Below are 16,794 nucleotides of genomic sequence, written 5' to 3'. Positions count from 1 at the left end.
TGCTTATGGATACAACCCTGATGTTGCTGGACTACAGCTCCCAGCATGCCTCAACCTTCATTACATGTTACATTATTTTGGGATATGTAGTCCAGCAACAACTAAATAAAGTTTGGTTGAGCAGTGCAGTACAGTAGGGTTTACTACTAGGGATACATCCAAATCCACTATTTTGTACAGGTATGGGACCTTTTATCCAGATCGGGACTTCAGGCTTTCCGGATAATGGGTCTTTTTGTGATCCTCACACCTTAAGTCTACTAGAAAATCATGTAAACATGAAATAAACCCAATAGGCTGGTTTTGCTCCCAATAAGGATTAATTATATCTTAGTTGGGATCAAGTACAGGCTACTGTTTTATTATTAGAGAGAAAAAGAAAATTTTTAAAAATTCGGATTATTTGATTATAATGGAGTCTATGGGAGACATCCGTTCCGTAATTCAGTACTTTCTGGATGATGGGTTTCCGGATAACAGATCCCATACCTGTATTCCGCTGAATACAGAGATTCGGCTGAATACCGAACCAAATCTGAACCATAATTTGCAAATGCAAATCAGGTAGGGGAAAGGGAAAAGAGCCGCATTCGTGGCTAAAATTTTTTATTTCCTTGTGTTGTGACTAAAAGTCACATGATTTTAAGAATTCGGTTCAGCCAGGCACAAGGATTCGCCCGAACCTGAATCCTGCTGAAAAAGGCAGAATCCTGGATTCGGTGCATCCCTATTTACTACACCTTTAAGTAAAAATTGCTTGAAGTGTAGGAAAGCCTTTAAATATGCCTTGATGCTATTATTCATAAGGCCCAGGGCTTTTCTGTACTATTCCCCATATCCAGCAGCTGTATGCCACTTACAGAGCCCCATAGAGAGGCACTGCTCCTTTAAGTGCTGAGCAGTGGGTCGGCTGGAAGGTGCAGGGTATTGGCAGTCTATGATTCCTCTATTTTCTTTTTGGCCATGTGCACTAAAATCATCTCTTGTGTGCACTGACAGGTGGGTTAATGTTATTAGACACAAGTCTGTGTGTGCAATACAGCGTAGAGGAAACATTTGCACCATTACCTTTTCATCTAGAAGAGCTCGAGGCAGGTCTGGAATGGGACTTAAAACACACCCAGGCATTTCAAGTACACAGAGGCCCATTAAATAGTAAATGGCTATGGCATCTTACAGCAGCCCCTCTGACTGCTTGAAGGAGCAAAGCCACATCAGAAGGTGATCTAAAGCTTCTTGATATGGGAAGCAGTAAATACTAATAAAAATGAAGTTTATTCTGTGCTTTACTTACCCTTTAAATCAGGGATTTCTTGCTTGTAATCCTCTAACTAGATGTTTCAGCACCTCAGGGCAGCTTGTAGTTGTATTGTAAAAATATGTTATTTTTAACAAGGTGCCCAGGGCAGTTACTCACCAGCCCATAACAGGATGATTTAAGAAATGTGACAATGTTTCTGCGGATGTGGCTTCTCCTCGGCCGGATTTATTTTTACGTTGTGTAAATACAGAGGTATATGAAGGAATGGACTCTCTGATATAGCCCAGTGGCTAGTATGGGACTTTGGGTCAACATTACTCATAGAACAGAGGACTCGTGGGTTCTTCAGCCACTGGGATGGAGCAAATAATGATCTGGCGTGGTTTAAAGAGGATGCCATGCTTCCCACTGACCAATCCCGCAGGATCCATGGAAATAGATGTACATTTATTCTGTAGGAAGGAACTTATACATTAAGGAAGAGACTGATCCGAGCTTTGTGGTTGCACGTGGCCAGGACGCTGCCTACTGCTTTGGAGACACCATATTTTTGTACTATAAACATGTAATTATATAAGGCACAAGTATCTACGATAAACATTTTAAGGAATAAAAGAAATGAAATACCTTGTAAACTGCTATAAGCACAATAAACTGCTTTCCCATGTACGCTCTCGTGTGATTGGTCTGTCAGGGCAGAACATCCTGTACAGGTCTGGGACTTGTTACCCAGGATAAGGGATCTTTTCATAATTTGGATCTCCATACCTTTAGTGGGTTATTTATTAAGGTTCGAGTTGTTTTCCACGAAAATTCCTCTATTTTTTTGGTTAAAACTCAAATTTTCAAAAAAACTTTTTTTTTTTGAGATTTATTATACTCTGACTGTGGAAATCGCTTGAATCCGAAAATACACAATCTAAAACCTGTCAAGGTCATATAGGAGTCAGTGGCAGAGGTCGCTTGAACCATTTGAAGATGTTAATAGCCTCCAGTTTTTTTCGGAGTGTTTTGCCCAAAAACTCGAGCAATTCGAGTTTTCTGGTTTCTCAACTCGAACTCACGGAGTTAAGTTTTTCTTAAAGTAGAACTAAACCCCCCTTTTAGACAAAAGTCCCCACTGGCACCCCTCCGCTGGCCAGCCTCTCCCCTCCACAGTGCTACAGCAGATTATGTGTCCCCTCTAGGAATACTGACTCGCACCTACAGAAGAGGGCAGCGGAGCTCACGAGCGCCATCTTCCGGCGCTTCGGTAAACTTATTAAAAAATAAGTGCCGCCCCCTGGGATCGTAGGATTCACGGTGCACACAAACAACCCATACATGTTAGGTCACATGAGCCAATTAACAGACAGAGTTCTGTCTTTTGCTTCCATACTTCTTCCTGTTACAGTTGGAGCTGCAGTATTTCTGGTCAGGTGATCTCTGAGGCAGCACACAGACCATCATGAAATGGTTATTCAAGGCAAGAGATGTAAAAGAGCAATATTTACTTAAACATATTTTCCAGTTTGAAAAGATTCTGTAATATGCCACTTAATTTGATATAAACTATCTGTTGCTCAAGTATTCATTGTGGGGGTATAGTTTTCCTTTAAAGGAGATATATAACTAATTAAAAGGCCCCCTTTATTGGAGCTCCCCATAGATCTGCTACGGTCAGGGGCGTAGTTTCAAATGGGTGGAAATGTCCTAACAGTCCCTGCCAGAAGCACAGTAGGAGGGGGGTAGCCAATCACAGCCCTGCAGTCTCACAAGCGCAGACAAGATTCAGTTCCCTATCAGGTCAGCCTAGCTGCTGATAACTGATACAGGTAAAAGCATGCATTGATCTAATTCCAGATGTTTATCTGTGGGACAATAAGAAAAATGAGGTGCAATTATTATTTTTTTAACATAAACCATGTCACATTAAACATGATTCAAAAATGAGATAAGAGGCAGGTTTGGAACTAGCTTCTCAGTCCCTTGGAGCCTGGGTTGGATGGTTTCACTGCTAGAATAATGGCTGGCAATGGCAAGGCCTCGGTAACATCTGGGAAAGATTCCCCTATTCTTCCTCAAGCTACACTCATATCTAATTTCTGATTCGCTACAGAAAGCCTATTTCTCTTTCAACCCATTTCACGTCGCATGTACTTAGACGTCTTTCGGAAGCGGTTAAAAACAATCCCCTTTCTGTGGAAAGACAGGACCACAGTGAAATTCACCTCCCAACTGTACTGAATACTCAGGACAACTATACACTACAACTTCACAACCCCTCAGTGCAACTTCTAACTTCGAGCAAATACCAACAAATGGCCCAATTCCTTTTCAACCTGCTGCTAAACGACACAAAATGGGTGTTCTACCCACAAGCAACTGTTTGCGATGTCCCACTCCAGACGCAGAATTGGAGCATTGTCTTTGGACTTGCCCCCAGATGCCAAGTTTATCACTTAAAAGGGTTGTTCACCTTCCAAACACTTTTTGCACTTGAGTTATTTTCAGATTGTTCCCCAGAAATAAAAACTTTGTTTAGTCGCTTTCCATTTTTAATGTTGGACCGTTTAAACAAAACTGAAGTGTAAAGTTTAAAGAGATACTGACACCAGAAATTAAACCATTTTACATCTATCATAATATTGGTTTTGTTTGCTACTTATAATTTTGCTGTTAAGTATTTGCCCAATGCTTTTACACTACTTGTGTGATGCCCCATGTTCCTCTATGAGGGGGCGGCCATATTTGTGCAGCAGGAGTCTGTTAGCATTAGAAACGCTAGGTGCAGATTCTGAACTGTTACAATTTTACAACATTTAGTTGATACATTTCTCAGGAGCATCTCTGGAGTATTAGCAACTATTGTATCAAGTCTATCAGCTGCCTGTAATGAAACCCAGGGATTCTGCTCAGCAGGGGCAAACATAAGAAATGTATCAACTAAAAGTTAAAAGTTTCAATTTAGAACAGTTAAAGGGTTGGTTAATTTGTTTTTTGGTTAATTGTGTATTTTAAAAAACTTAATAAAAACACACTTTAAAAAAAAAAAAAAAGTGTATGTAGCTGTGACACAGTTGGTACAATCTCCATCTGGTAGTTGTCTGCTTCGTGGGCTGCCATCTTGTGGTAGCCTGAGCCAATAGCAGAAACGATCATGCAAACAAAGTGTGTTTCCCTATAGTTCTAAATGGATCCCAGTGGATGTGGATTTCAATAACTCAGACCATGAGTTGTTATAAGGACACCGGTGCCTTCTTTGTAAGCAGGGCTGTGGAGTCAGTACAAAAATCATTCCCCTTGAGCTCCTTGGTTTATGGTACCTCCTCTGTTTTTAAAGGAACAGCAACACCATAAACTGAAAGTGTATCAAAGTAATGAAATTATAATGTACTATTGCTCTGCAGTGGTAAAAAGGCACGTTACATAGCACATAACAGATAAAACACCATTATATAAGACAGGGCTTATCTGTTATCTGCTAAGTAACCTTTGCCTATTATCCAGCATGAATGGCTGCCCCCATGGCTACACAGCAGCTTGTTTATATCAACTATAGTAGTCTTTCTGAAGCAAAGACCCCAGTAAAACCAGTGCAGAGCAACAGTATATTAAGGGGCCAATTTACTTTGCTCGAGTGAAGGAATAGAGGAAAAAAAACTTCGAATTTCGAATGGTTTTTTTGGCTACTTCGACTATCAAATGGGCTACTTCGACTACGATTTCACATCGAACGATTCAAACTAAAAATCGTTCGACTATTCGACCATTCGATAGTCGAAGTACTGTCTCTTTAAGAAAAAACTTCGACCCGCTAGTTCGCCACCTAAGAGCTACCAAAGTCAATGTTAGCCTATGGGGAAGGTCTTTTTTTGGTCGAACAAAAATCGTTCGATCGATGGATTAAAATCCTTTGAATCAAACGATTCGAAGGATTTAATCGTTCGATCGAACGAATAGCGATAAATCCTTCGACTTCGATATTCAAAGTCGAAGGATTTAACTTCGACAGTCGAATATCGAGGGTTAATTAACCCTCGATATTCGACCTTAAGTAAATTTGCCCCATATGTTAATCACTTTAAAACGCTTTAATCTTTTGGTGTTACTGTTCTTTTAATATACCAACATATTTTCCATATTGTGTGAAAGAAGTTAAATGAGAATTCAACCATTTATTAAAAAAACCTGTACCCTGTACCCTATATAGAGCCCCCTCCCTCCCAGTCTAGCTGCCCCCGGGGAAATGCCCCTAACTTTTTACTTACCCCTCTGCGCAGATTCAGGCACCAGAGTACACTGCAGCCATCTTCCGGGTCCTCGTATCTTCTTTAGGCGCTTCGGCAATTTCTGTCCATTTCGGCTCATGCACAGTTGGCGCTAACTGGTAAATTGTTTCAACTGCACATGCGCTGCTTCGCCGGTCTCCGTCTCAGCTTGCCGAAGACACGGAAGATGGCTGCGTGGAACTCTGGTGACTGGGGCCGAGGGGTAAGTAAAAATATAGGGGCATTTCCCCGGGGCGACAGTTAGGCTGGGCAGATTTAGATATAGAAGAATTGTGCTTAAAGTAGTGTTTTCAGGCTGATTTATTGAATATTTCTGCAAAAACCCCAAAAATCCCTCCCTTCCACTTCCTGAATTCCTAGGCTGTGCAGGGGAGCCAGTGGCTCTCAGCTCACTGCACTGTAGGACAGGAACCAATCAGCAGCTAGCAGGACTTGATAGGGAACCGAAGCCTGACTGTACTTGTGTGACTGCAGGGCTGTGATTGGCTGTCCCCCTCCTACTGTGCTTCTGGCAGGGACCGTTAGGACACGCCCACTCCAGACCAGAGAACATCTATAGGGAACTCCAATAAAGGGGCTATTTTTAAAGATATTAATTTTTAGCACCATGTAAAAGCAACACCATACAGTATATTACTTAGAATTGCCTAAAATATTAGGGTTTTTTCGTTTTTCCAATGTCTCCTTTAAACATTATTGTACCCTCTCACACTAAATAACATCACATGAATGAAGACACAAACTCAGTAGTGCACAACTTTAATGAAAATATAAAACATCACTAATTAAATGAAAGCAGTGTAAGTTTTCCGCCCACATTTAGCAAATGCTAATATATTACCATACTACAACTTGATAACTTCCCAATAGATTGTAATGGGGTTTTATGAAATACCGTACAAAATGTGTGGGCTATTTTTGTTCCCCAAAAGTCATTTTGGCCTTCAAACGGGCCACTTTTTATCTACAGCTTGTGATCTCTTCCATAGGAAGGTTGGTTGCTGCTATGTTCAGGTGGGCCCAGCACCTTCCAGGTTCGGTATCTCAGTCAACTGAAGCTCTCGGACTCCACACTCAGCTCTATCTTGGCTTTTTCTTTTTTGCTCCTGGACAGATGCTCTTGTTGAGACATTCAGAGCACCGGGGAGACACAGGGAGGCAGACTTGCTGCCCAAACCCTACTAGCAGCCAGTTTATCTCACTCCATATTTCCCTGAAAAGAAAGGCAAACATTAGCTACAAGATTATGGTAGCATTTATAGATCAACATCCCAGCAGAGATGGTAGCTTTTCTCCAAGTACAGGAATTAAGATATTATTTGTAAAAAATGTTAATAATTGTGAAGTGTACTGAATAAATTGCATCCTTTGCGGGGAGGATCCTACCTAGGCATCCAGTCTTCCATGGCCACCCGAGTCTCTTCCGGGTTCTTAGTTTCCTTTTTTACCCACTTCAGCCGGTTGGAAATACGATGCACGTGTGTGTCCACTCCTGCAGGGTAAAAGCAACCGCCAAGTTCAGAATCCAGCAACTTAAAAGAACAGACTCTACAGAGATGACGGCAAGCTTCTCTACTCACATCAGCCTTTAAAGGGGTTGTTCAACATTGAATTAACTTTTAGTTAACAGTGACATTCTCAAACAATTTGTAACTGGTTTTCATTTTTTATTATTTGTGGTTTTTGAGTTATTTAGCTTTTTATTCTGCAGCTCTCCAGTTTGCAATTTCAGCAATCGATTGCTAAGGTCCAAATTACCCTAGCAACCATGCATTGATATGAATAAGGGACTGGCATATGAATAGGAGAGTGACTGAACAGAAAGAGGAGTAATAAAAAGTGGCAATACAAATAAATTTGTAGCCTTACCGAGCCTTTGATTTTTTTTTAGATAGGATCAGTGACCCCCATTTGAAAGGTGGAAAGAGGCAAAAAAAAAAAAATAAGACAAAACTCAAAAGCTATAAAATATAAATAATGAAGCCCAATTGCAAAGTTATCAGGAAACGGACATTCCATAACATACTAAAAGGCAAACAATCCCTTTAACTGATTTTATATCTACACCAGGAACAGGCAACCTGTGTGTCTATGAAGGTTTTCATTCATCCAGTTCATGGTATATCTATAAATATAAATATAATATAAATCTAGAGCAACTGGACTTGCTGAGTAATCATTGAAGATGTTTCACTATTCATCCGAGCAGCTCCATCAGTTTAACTGACTGTTGTGGAAAGTCCTTGACATATAAACTCACCCAGTAATCCAATCACATTGGTGCAGTGTCACTATCCAGAGAGGTGACAAATGTGACAACAGATGACCTATCAGGATAGTTACACTGAACCAATGTGATTGGATTATTGGAAGAGTTTATATGCAGAGGATTTCACGGCAACCTTTGTCTCTCTAGTTGCTGTGGAACAAAAACTCCTAGCGTGCCAGTGAAAGCTAACATGGTGGGTGTGAGCAGGGTGACTGGTGGTTTTAGAGTAAAGTCTGGCTGCCTAGTAAGTAAACTAAAACCTACCAATCCCAGATACGTTGTTCCAGGCAATGTCCATAACCAGATGAGCCATTTTGGGTCCTACGCCAGGTAATTTCACTAGGTCGGCGACATTATCAGGAATATCTCCTCCATATTGCTCTTGTAGGATCTCAGTCGTCTGCTTGATGTACTTGACTTTGCTCTGCAGCAAGAAAACAAGAGAGTTGGGGTTGTGCATGCTCTGGGAGAAATCTTTCTCAAAAGCCTCCTATTGTATTCTGCAGCATTACAGAAATGGTGTTCCAAGCTTGAAGGAAAATGAAAGCCTAAAACAGCTCTTTTTCCTGTATTGTTTTTTTTTATAAATTGAGTGTGCATTTTTTTTAGAGTTTATTATTTTTCCTTAATATTTCCTAACTTTTCCTTGTTTTTTTAAGCTTTTTCTTTTCTCCTCTATATTAGAGATATATATATAGCTTTTATATGGGGTGATTTGTGTAACAAATCTTGACATGTAATCAATGTAATAAACATTCGGATTGGTTCTGCACTTTGTACAGAAATTTTCATCTATTGGTTTAGACTGTTTGTAGTGCAATGTATTTTAATTGGTCGACACCGCTTTAAAAGGATTGTACCTGGGGGAGACTTACAGCCTATGAGTAAGTGCCCACACAGGCACGAAACGCGTTAGGCCTATGTATGTTCTAATAAAGCCTTTTTAACATATTGAAAACCAGAGCTACTGCTTTACTTTGAAATGGATATCATCTTACTTGGATCATTTGTACTTTGAAAAATGAATGGCAACCCTTGGACTGGGGGTTGCTCTGATGAGAAACCATTTTGTTATTTTTACTTTCTCATTTCATTTTTCTAGTTTCTTATTTCTGGACTATTTATTTATTTCGCTCCTGGACAGAGCCATACACCAATATATGTGTGTTTATTCCTAAAACTGGGGAGCCTAACAGTTACCTTTTAACTAGACTGTCTTGCCTTTTCTTTAAAAATGTGCCAGCAAGGGACACTTTCCCTCAGAGTGCCACCACCATTCTTTCCCCTCCATACAGAGATATCCTAGTGTGGGTCTGCGCCCTTCTCAGATAATAATATACTGATATACTATAGATGTTGCCAAACTGACCTTCCAAAACCCCACCGGGTAGATCAGCTTCCCAAGGGTTGCATCATCAGTCTCCAGTACCCTGGCAACTGTCAGTCCGTGCTCGCGCAGTCTGCACATGGCGGCCGAGGTCACCTGATCTTTTGTCTGACTGGAGAGCATGAGCGACAGAAGGATCTGGTACCTCATTACCTATTGAAGAGAGGGAAATGGCAGAATTCATGCATCACAATGACGCCGGGGGGAAAGTATCATGAAAGGAAAAATTCTATAAATTCCCTAGGGCTGCATGGTGCCACGATGGCTTGTTAGCACTGGTGTCTTGTGGATAATTCTACCATCTCATCTCCTTGTGTTCTGCATTCCTCCCACATCCCTAAACATACAGATGGGGTAACTGGCTTCTAATGAATGTGCCCCCATTGCATGTGTGCGGACGGTATATATAAATATAGGTCTATATAAATATACCAGTAAACCCTCAAAGTAATGCTGCTCTGAGTGATCTGTCAAGAGAAACACAGCATTTCTTTCCTTCTATTGTGTACTCATGGGCTTCTGTATCAGACTTCCTGTTTCCAGCATAAACCTCCAGGGCTAGGGCTTGAGCATGCTCAGTTTGCTCCTCCTCCTCCCTTCTCACCTCCTGCTGTAATCTGAGCCCAGAGTTTTGAGCGAGCAGGGAGAGACTCAGACAGGAAGTGATGCCACAGCAAGCTAATATAGCAGCTGCTATCCTAAACAAACAGAGACAGTGTCTAGAGCGGTTTACTCAGGTATGGAAAAGCATTCTAAAGAACAAAAATGGTGTTCTAGCTTGCACTGTTGTGGCTAATCTATTGGCAATAAACTGCATTGGTAGCTTTCCTTCTGCTTTAAGTCCCTTGTTACCTCTGGGGCAGCATTCTGATCATAGCACTTCTCCGCTCCCATCTGATCCACCGGAGCATCCCTTTTGCTTCTCATCTGCCGTATGTTCTCCAGATGTTGCACCCAGTTCTTTGGTTCCCATTTGGGCCTTTTATCTACTGTCTGACTTGCTGCCTGCTCGTATTCCACACTTACTCTTCTTTTCCCCTTTGATCGCTCTTTGGGGGAACTCAGCTTGTCATTTTCACTGCTTTCTGCAACAAAAGGATCTGTCATGTCTAACCTCTGGCACCACTTTCAGCTACACATCCCAGGGCTGGATTTTGGGAGTTGTAGTAGAGGGCACCAAATTCCAATCACTAATGTATGAGGAATGTACTATGTGTAAGCCAACCCATTAGTCTGAATGGGATTTTATATCCGAGTGTAAAATACAGTTTTTAAAGGGGTGGTTCACCTTTTAAGTTAACTTTTAGTATGTTATAGAATGGCCATTTTTTTTATAGTTTTTGAATAATTTGCCTTCTTCATCTGACTCTTTCCAGCTTTCAAATGGGGGTCACTGACCCCATCTAAAAAACAAATGCTCTGTAAAGCTACAAAGGTATTGTTATTGCTACTTTTTATTACTCACCTTTCTATTCAGGCCTCTCCTATTAATATTCCAGTCTCTCACTGAAATCAATGCAGGGTCGCTAGCGTAATTTGGACCCTAGCAACCAGATTGCTGACACTGAAAACTGGAGAGCTGCTGAATAAAAAGCTAAATAGCTCAAAAACCACAAATAATAAAAAACAAAACCAATTGCAAATTGTCTCAGAATATCACTCTCTACATCAGTGATCGCCAACCAGTAGCTAGTGCTCCAATCCCTTGGATGTTGCTCTCAGGGTCCCCAAAGCAGGTGCTTATTTTTTGAATTCCAGGCTTGGAAGCAAGTTTTAATTGCATAAAAACTAAGTATAGTGCTAAGCAGAGCCTATTGTAGGCTGCCAGTCCACATAGGGGCTACCAAATATCCAATCACAGCCCTTATTTGGCATCTCAAGGGACTTTTTCATGCTTGCGCTGCCCCCCAACCCTTTTTACATTTGAATGTGGCTCACGGGTAAAAAAAGGTTGGGGACCCCTGCTCTACATCATCATTATAGTTGTTTAATGGTTAGCCTTCTTCTTCGGACTCTTCACAACTTTCAAACGGGGATCACTGACCCCATCGAAAAACAAATGCTCTGTAAGGCTACACATTTATTATTATTACTACTTTTTATTACTCATCTTTCTATTCAGACCTTCTCTTATTCATATTCCAGTATCTTATCCAAATCAGTGCATGGTTGCTAGGGTAATTGGGATCCCAGCAACCAGACTGCTGAAATGGCAAACTGGGGCGCTGATGAATAAAAAAAGCTAAATAACTCAAAAACCACAAATAATAAAAAATGAAAACCAATTGCAAATTGTCTCAGAATATCACTCTCTGCATCATACTAAAAGTTCATTTAAAGGTGAACAACTCCTTTAATAGTGCTTGTTGGCACAGAAATCAGTGCAGCAGGGTTGCCAGGTTGGCGGGTTTTCAGCAAAATTGGGCTACTAATTTAAAGCCCAGGCGGGTTTTAAAGGTATAAACTAGCCAAGGTATGGATTAGGGCTACTTTTTGGGCTTTGGGTGGTTTATACTTTGGAAACCAGCCAGTTTTTCTTGCCCTAATGGGCCAAGCCTGTGTCTCCCAGTGCATGTTGGGTAATGTAGTTTTTGCTAAATTTGCAGATTGTCAAATTTAATGTAAGACTACAATACCCAGCATGCAATGGGACTGACTTGTGTAGTTAGCAGATTTTAGGCTCTGTACCCCAGTCTCCCTCTTAAGCATTCTCACATTTTCCGGTGACTTTCCTCAATTGGACAATTTTGGGGCAAAAATCTACTGGCCACCAAAATGTCAAGAGGTTGACCTGTTTTACCAATATTTATTGAAATTGTATATGTATTAGGGCTTTATTGGACCCCTATACCTCCCAGGCCCCTGGTGACGGGTGAATTTGTCCCATTTTGCTTCATGGAAAAATTTGCTAATCAGTGAAAATTTAAGAAAAAAAAAAGTATTTTCACATATAGTCATTTATTTTTTCAGACTTTTTTTCATTGCACGTATTGTGCTATTTATGGGCTACCTTTGAAGAGCCTCTTGGCTAGTTTTGAATATTAGACCTGGTAGCCCTGCAGAGCAGCTGCATCTAAATGAACAATTAACAAGACGCATGTCTGCAGGCAGGTAGATGAGTAGAGGGGCTAATTGTATTGTACCTATTAGCATGCCCTGAAGAGCTTACACTCTTATTACACACTTACTATGGTCACATGCTCCCCCCTCCCTTCTCACCAATTCGTTGCCCCTTGTTGGTCCCATCCTGCTTCCTCTTGCCCCCGGCTGCCCTTTGCCCTCCCCTCCTCGTTAGCGGTCTCAGAGTGCCACTCATATCAAGCCATCCGTGTTATGTTGCTCCCTCTCAGAACTACATCTCCCACAATACGGCGCGACCGGATATTCCGGGTTGTCCGTCGCAGCTTGTGATTGAACGTGCAATGGGCGGTACTTGGTGTCAAGGGGCGGGGCTAGCAGGCCCAGAAAACAGAGGCCCAAAGCGAAAAAAGAGTGCTGGCAATGGGTGAGGGTTTTGTTCGGTTCTGGTGACAAGAAGAACGGGCCCACAGGTGGGTAAGAACACATGTATTCTCCATTTGTGCAGGCTGCTAGTTCTGCCATGTTCTAAACAGTGAAGGCAACTGGCTCTGTGTCATAAACATACTGATAAATACAAAGCTGTGGCTGTCCATATAAAATCCCTATGTATTAAGGTAAATACGGCAGTCTGTAGCCATAGCCAGTGAGTTTGTAGCCATAGTCAGTCTGTCTGTAGCCATAATCGGTCTGTAGCCACAGTCAGTCAGTTTGTAGCCACAGTCAGTCAGTTTGTAGCCACAGTCAGTCAGTTTGTAGCAATAGTCAGTCTATCTGTAGCCATAATAAGTCTGTAGCCACAGTCAGTCTATCTGTAGCCACAGTCAGTCTATCTGTAGCCACAGTCAGTCTATCTGTAGCCACAGTCAGTCTATCTGTAGCCACAGTCAGTCTATCTGTAGCCACAGTCAGTCTATCTGTAGCCACAGTCAGTCTATCTGTAGCCACAGTCAGTGTCTCTGTAGCCACAGTCAGTCAGTCTGTAGCCCTAGTCAGTCTGTCTGTAACCCTAGTCAGTCTGTCTGTAGCCCTAGTCAGTCTGTCTGTAGCCCTAGTCAGTCAGTCTGTAGCCCTAGTCAGTCTGTCTGTAGCCCTAGTCAGTCAGTCTGTAGCCCTAGTCAGTCTGTCTGTAGCCCTAGTCAGTCTGTCTGTAGCCCTAGTCAGTCTGTCTGTAGCCCTAGTCAGTCTGTCTGTAGCCCTAGTCAGTCTGTCTGTAGCCCTAGTCAGGCTGTCTGTAGCCGTAGTCAGTCTGTCTGTAGCCGTAGTCAGTCTGTCTGTAGCCGTAGTCAGTCTGTCTGTAGCCGTAGTCAGTCTGTCTGTAGCCGTAGTCAGTCTGTCTGTAGCCGTAGTCAGTCTGTCTGTAGCCCTAGTCGGTCTGTAGCCAAGGTGGGACTTCAAGTTCAGCCTGTGAGACATTGCTGTGGCAGCTGTGAGGTAAAACAGTAACTTACAAATGCCTTTCCCCACCCTCTGTACTTCATTCTATCATTCTCATTTTCCTTTAAAGGCACAGTTGGGGTATTTCTTTCCTCATAAACACATTGCAGATGATTGCTCCAATCGAAAATCAACCAATGAACACAACGGGGGCTGGGCAGTATCTGGGGTGCTATATGCCATATGCCTTGGTCATTACTCAAAATTAAACATATTTATCGATTCATTATGAACCACTCTTAAAGGAGAAGGAAAGCTACGGAGGCAGTTTATTGCCAATAGATTAGCTGCAATAGTGCAAGCTAGAATGTTATATTTATTCTGCAGAATGTTTTACCATACCTGTGTACCATTTCTTTCCTTCACAATAGAAGGAAAGAAATGCTGTGTTTCTTTTGTCAGAGGACTCAGAGCAGCATTACTTTGAAGGTTTACTGGTGTATTTATATAGACCTTTCTGATAAGGCTTACTTAATTTTAGCCTTTCCTTCTCCTTTAAAACAAAGAAACCTAATCGTGAGGGGCCCCCTTTTAGTTAACTTTTAGTATAATGTAGAGATGCAATAATAATATGGTTTATGTTGGTGCCAAAAAATCTATATAGGTACTACTACAAAACTAATCAGTAATTCAAAATCAAAAATAAATAAAGTTAATCAAGGGGAATACACTCACAATTCACCCCAGTCCTAGGGTGTAAGTCCAAGTCAACATTTCAAAAGAGAAAAATGTGAGTGTCCCCCAAAATAATGAATCAATCAATTAAAAAATGAAAAATTTCCCTTATCAATAAAGACTAAGTGGGATGTGTATTAAACAGACAGGGAGCAGATAGTTACATAGTTACACCTTTTGTGTGGCACTGTATCAAATGCTTTAGCAAAGTCTAAGTAAATCACATCCACTGTCATCCCAGAATCGAGGTCTCTACTTACATTCTCATAAAAAGAAATTAAGTTAGTCTGGCAAGATCTATTACGCATAAAACCATGCTGGCACAAACTCATAGTATTATGATTTGCTATGAAGTCCAGTATCTTATCCTTTATTAACCGTTTGAAAAGCTTTCCTACCACTGACGTCAGACTAACTGGCCTATAGTTTTGAGGCTGAGAACGGGATCCTTTTTTGAATAGAGGCACCACATTAGCAATTCGCCAGTCTCTCGGCACTATGCCAGATCTCAATGAATCCTGAAAAATTAAGTAAAGAGGTTTGGCAATCACAGAACTAAGCTCGCTAATTACCCTGGGATGAATACCATCTGGCCCTGGACCTTTGTTAATCTTAACATGTTCAAGTCTCTTTTGAATTTCTTCATGTGTGAACCATGCATCATTAGTTGTATTACTAGAATTGGGACTGTTAAGAAGGAAACCTTCACTTACTGGTTCCTCATTTGTATAGATAGTACTAGACGGTTTCACAATATTCTACACATACTAAAACAGGCTAACACACCTGCCCTGATGTTGTCTTTAGACGCTGAGAAGGCGTTTGACAGGGTGAACTGGGACTATATGAAAGCCACGCTAATGAAATTCCAATTGGGACAATCATTCTTAAAAGCCATACAGCCGCTTTACTCCAGTCCAACAGCTAAAGTCTGTACTGCAGGGACCCTGTCAGGCGCCTTCAAGCTCACAAATGGGACTAGACAGGGGTGACCGCTGTCACCCCTAATTTTTGCTTTAATGGTCGAGCCACTAGCCCAGAATATAAGAGACAATCAAAATATAAAGGGCGTAGCTACGTCGGCAGGACAACAAAAGATAGGATTATTTGCAGATGATATACTACTGGTTGTCACTGAGCCTGTTGTCTCTTTTCCAAACTTGTTAAAGGAACTAGAGCAGTTTCAGTTAATATCATGGTACAAAATAAATACTAAGAAAACACAAGCTCTTCCCATTAACATTTCGAAACATGCTATAGCAGGGTTCATGCAACACCATTCGTTCGAATGGAGGGATTCCCATATCTTATACCTGGGCATAAAATTACCCAAAAATCCTGAGTCGATCTATAAACTAAACTACTTACCCCTAATCAAACTGGTCGAATCAGAATGCTACAGATGGCAAAAAGAGTCAATCTCCTGGTATGGGCGCATAACATCCATAAAGATGAATCTGCTCCCAAAGATACTTTATGTGTTCAGAATGTTACAAATAGCCCTTCCCTCTCAATTCTTTGCTAAACTACAAAAAGAGGTTAATAGGTTTATATGCCAACAAAAGCCCCCGAGGTTGTCGTTTGCGGTATCACAATACTCTAAATCTTCAGGAGGGCTAGGTATACCCAACATAAAATCTTATTATTTGGCTACAGTACTTGAAACGGTGGTCAGACTACATGCGGAAGGTGGTTATAAAATGTGGGCGGACATGGAGACTCATAGGGTCAGGGAGAAAACTCTTACTCAGTATTTCTGGTTACCTAAGAAACGTAGACCAACAATAGTTAACCTATTGCCGACAACAATACTCTCCATGAAAATTTGGGATAATACGTCTTTAAAGTATAAGTTTGGATCTTTCCCATCACCATTGCTTCCTCTATCAGCATTCAAATATTATATTCCGCAAATATCCTTGAGCAAGTGGATAGATGCAGGAATTAACAAACTTGGGGATCTCTATTTCGCAAAAACATTCAGCCGATTTGAGGATCTGACGGGAAAATATGGTCTACATCAAAACCAACTCTATGCCTATCAACAAATAACCCATTTTTTGCAATCACTAAACCCGGATTACAAATCTCTCCGAAACAATACTCTAATGGAACACCTCTGAGGTAAATTTTGGAATGGTAAAGCGATCCTGTCAGATTGTTATAAAATGCTAACCCAGAGAGACGAAACACAAAACTTACCGTATATGGAAGTGGGAGAACGAACTGCAAATATCATTCACGCCTGCACAATGGAAACAAAGCATAAACAGCCCCAAAGGAGCTACACACTGTACAAACAGGGTCGGACTGGGGGGCCCGGGGCCCACCGGGACTGCTGGTCCAGGGCCCCCCGCCCCCCTACTGCGCCGCACCGAGTTTGGCCGCTGGAACGCCGCCATGCGCGAGCGGCGCT

At 41.5% G+C, this 16,794-nt stretch overlaps 2 protein-coding genes across 7 annotated transcripts in view; one reads left to right on the top strand and one right to left on the bottom strand.

Annotated features, from left to right (window-relative positions):
- Positions 1-6,321: 6,321 nt before the first annotated feature.
- On the bottom strand, positions 6,322-12,541 carry nthl1.L (nth-like DNA glycosylase 1 L homeolog). The gene is made up of 6 exons (NM_001368036.1): positions 12,408-12,541; positions 10,041-10,273; positions 9,171-9,341; positions 8,066-8,225; positions 6,919-7,024; positions 6,322-6,745 (listed from the first exon to the last, which is right to left on the bottom strand). Exons 1-6 carry the CDS (start codon positions 12,502-12,504, stop codon positions 6,613-6,615), a joined length of 900 nt encoding a protein of 299 aa, NP_001354965.1. The 5' UTR covers positions 12,505-12,541; the 3' UTR covers positions 6,322-6,612.
- A 71-nt stretch (positions 12,542-12,612) lies between these two features.
- tsc2.L (TSC complex subunit 2 L homeolog) overlaps positions 12,613-16,794 on the top strand; it is a 70,366-nt gene continuing 66,184 nt past the window's right edge. For 4 of the 6 annotated variants that reach the window (XM_041577516.1, XM_041577515.1, XM_018236582.2 and 1 more), the window contains exon 1: positions 12,613-12,739. The gene's annotated coding sequence lies outside the window, so the exon portion shown is untranslated. Of the gene's footprint in view, positions 12,744-16,794 lie in introns of all 6 variants that reach the window. The other 2 variants (XM_018236584.2, XM_041577514.1) reach the window with 2 other exon arrangements.

Source organism: Xenopus laevis, chromosome 9_10L, assembly GCF_017654675.1.
Source record: "Xenopus laevis strain J_2021 chromosome 9_10L, Xenopus_laevis_v10.1, whole genome shotgun sequence".
Taxonomy (NCBI): domain Eukaryota; kingdom Metazoa; phylum Chordata; class Amphibia; order Anura; family Pipidae; genus Xenopus; species Xenopus laevis.
The sequence above is the reverse complement of the archived record's forward strand: the minus strand, read 5'-3'. Positions and strand labels throughout refer to the sequence as shown.

What these genes read in the sequence shown, in the direction of transcription:
- nthl1.L (NM_001368036.1), bottom strand. Translation starts at nt 12,504, where the DNA reads ATGAGTGGCACTCTGAGACCGCTAACGAGGAGGGGAGGGCAAAGGGCA. An exon ending in ATCAGAATGCTGCCCCAGAG is followed by an intron (nt 9,342 to 10,040) that starts GTAACAAGGGAC and finishes TCTCTTCAATAG; the next exon opens with GTAATGAGGTACCAGATCCT. An exon ending in ACCCGGTGGGGTTTTGGAAG is followed by an intron (nt 8,226 to 9,170) that starts GTCAGTTTGGCA and finishes TTCTTGCTGCAG; the next exon opens with AGCAAAGTCAAGTACATCAA.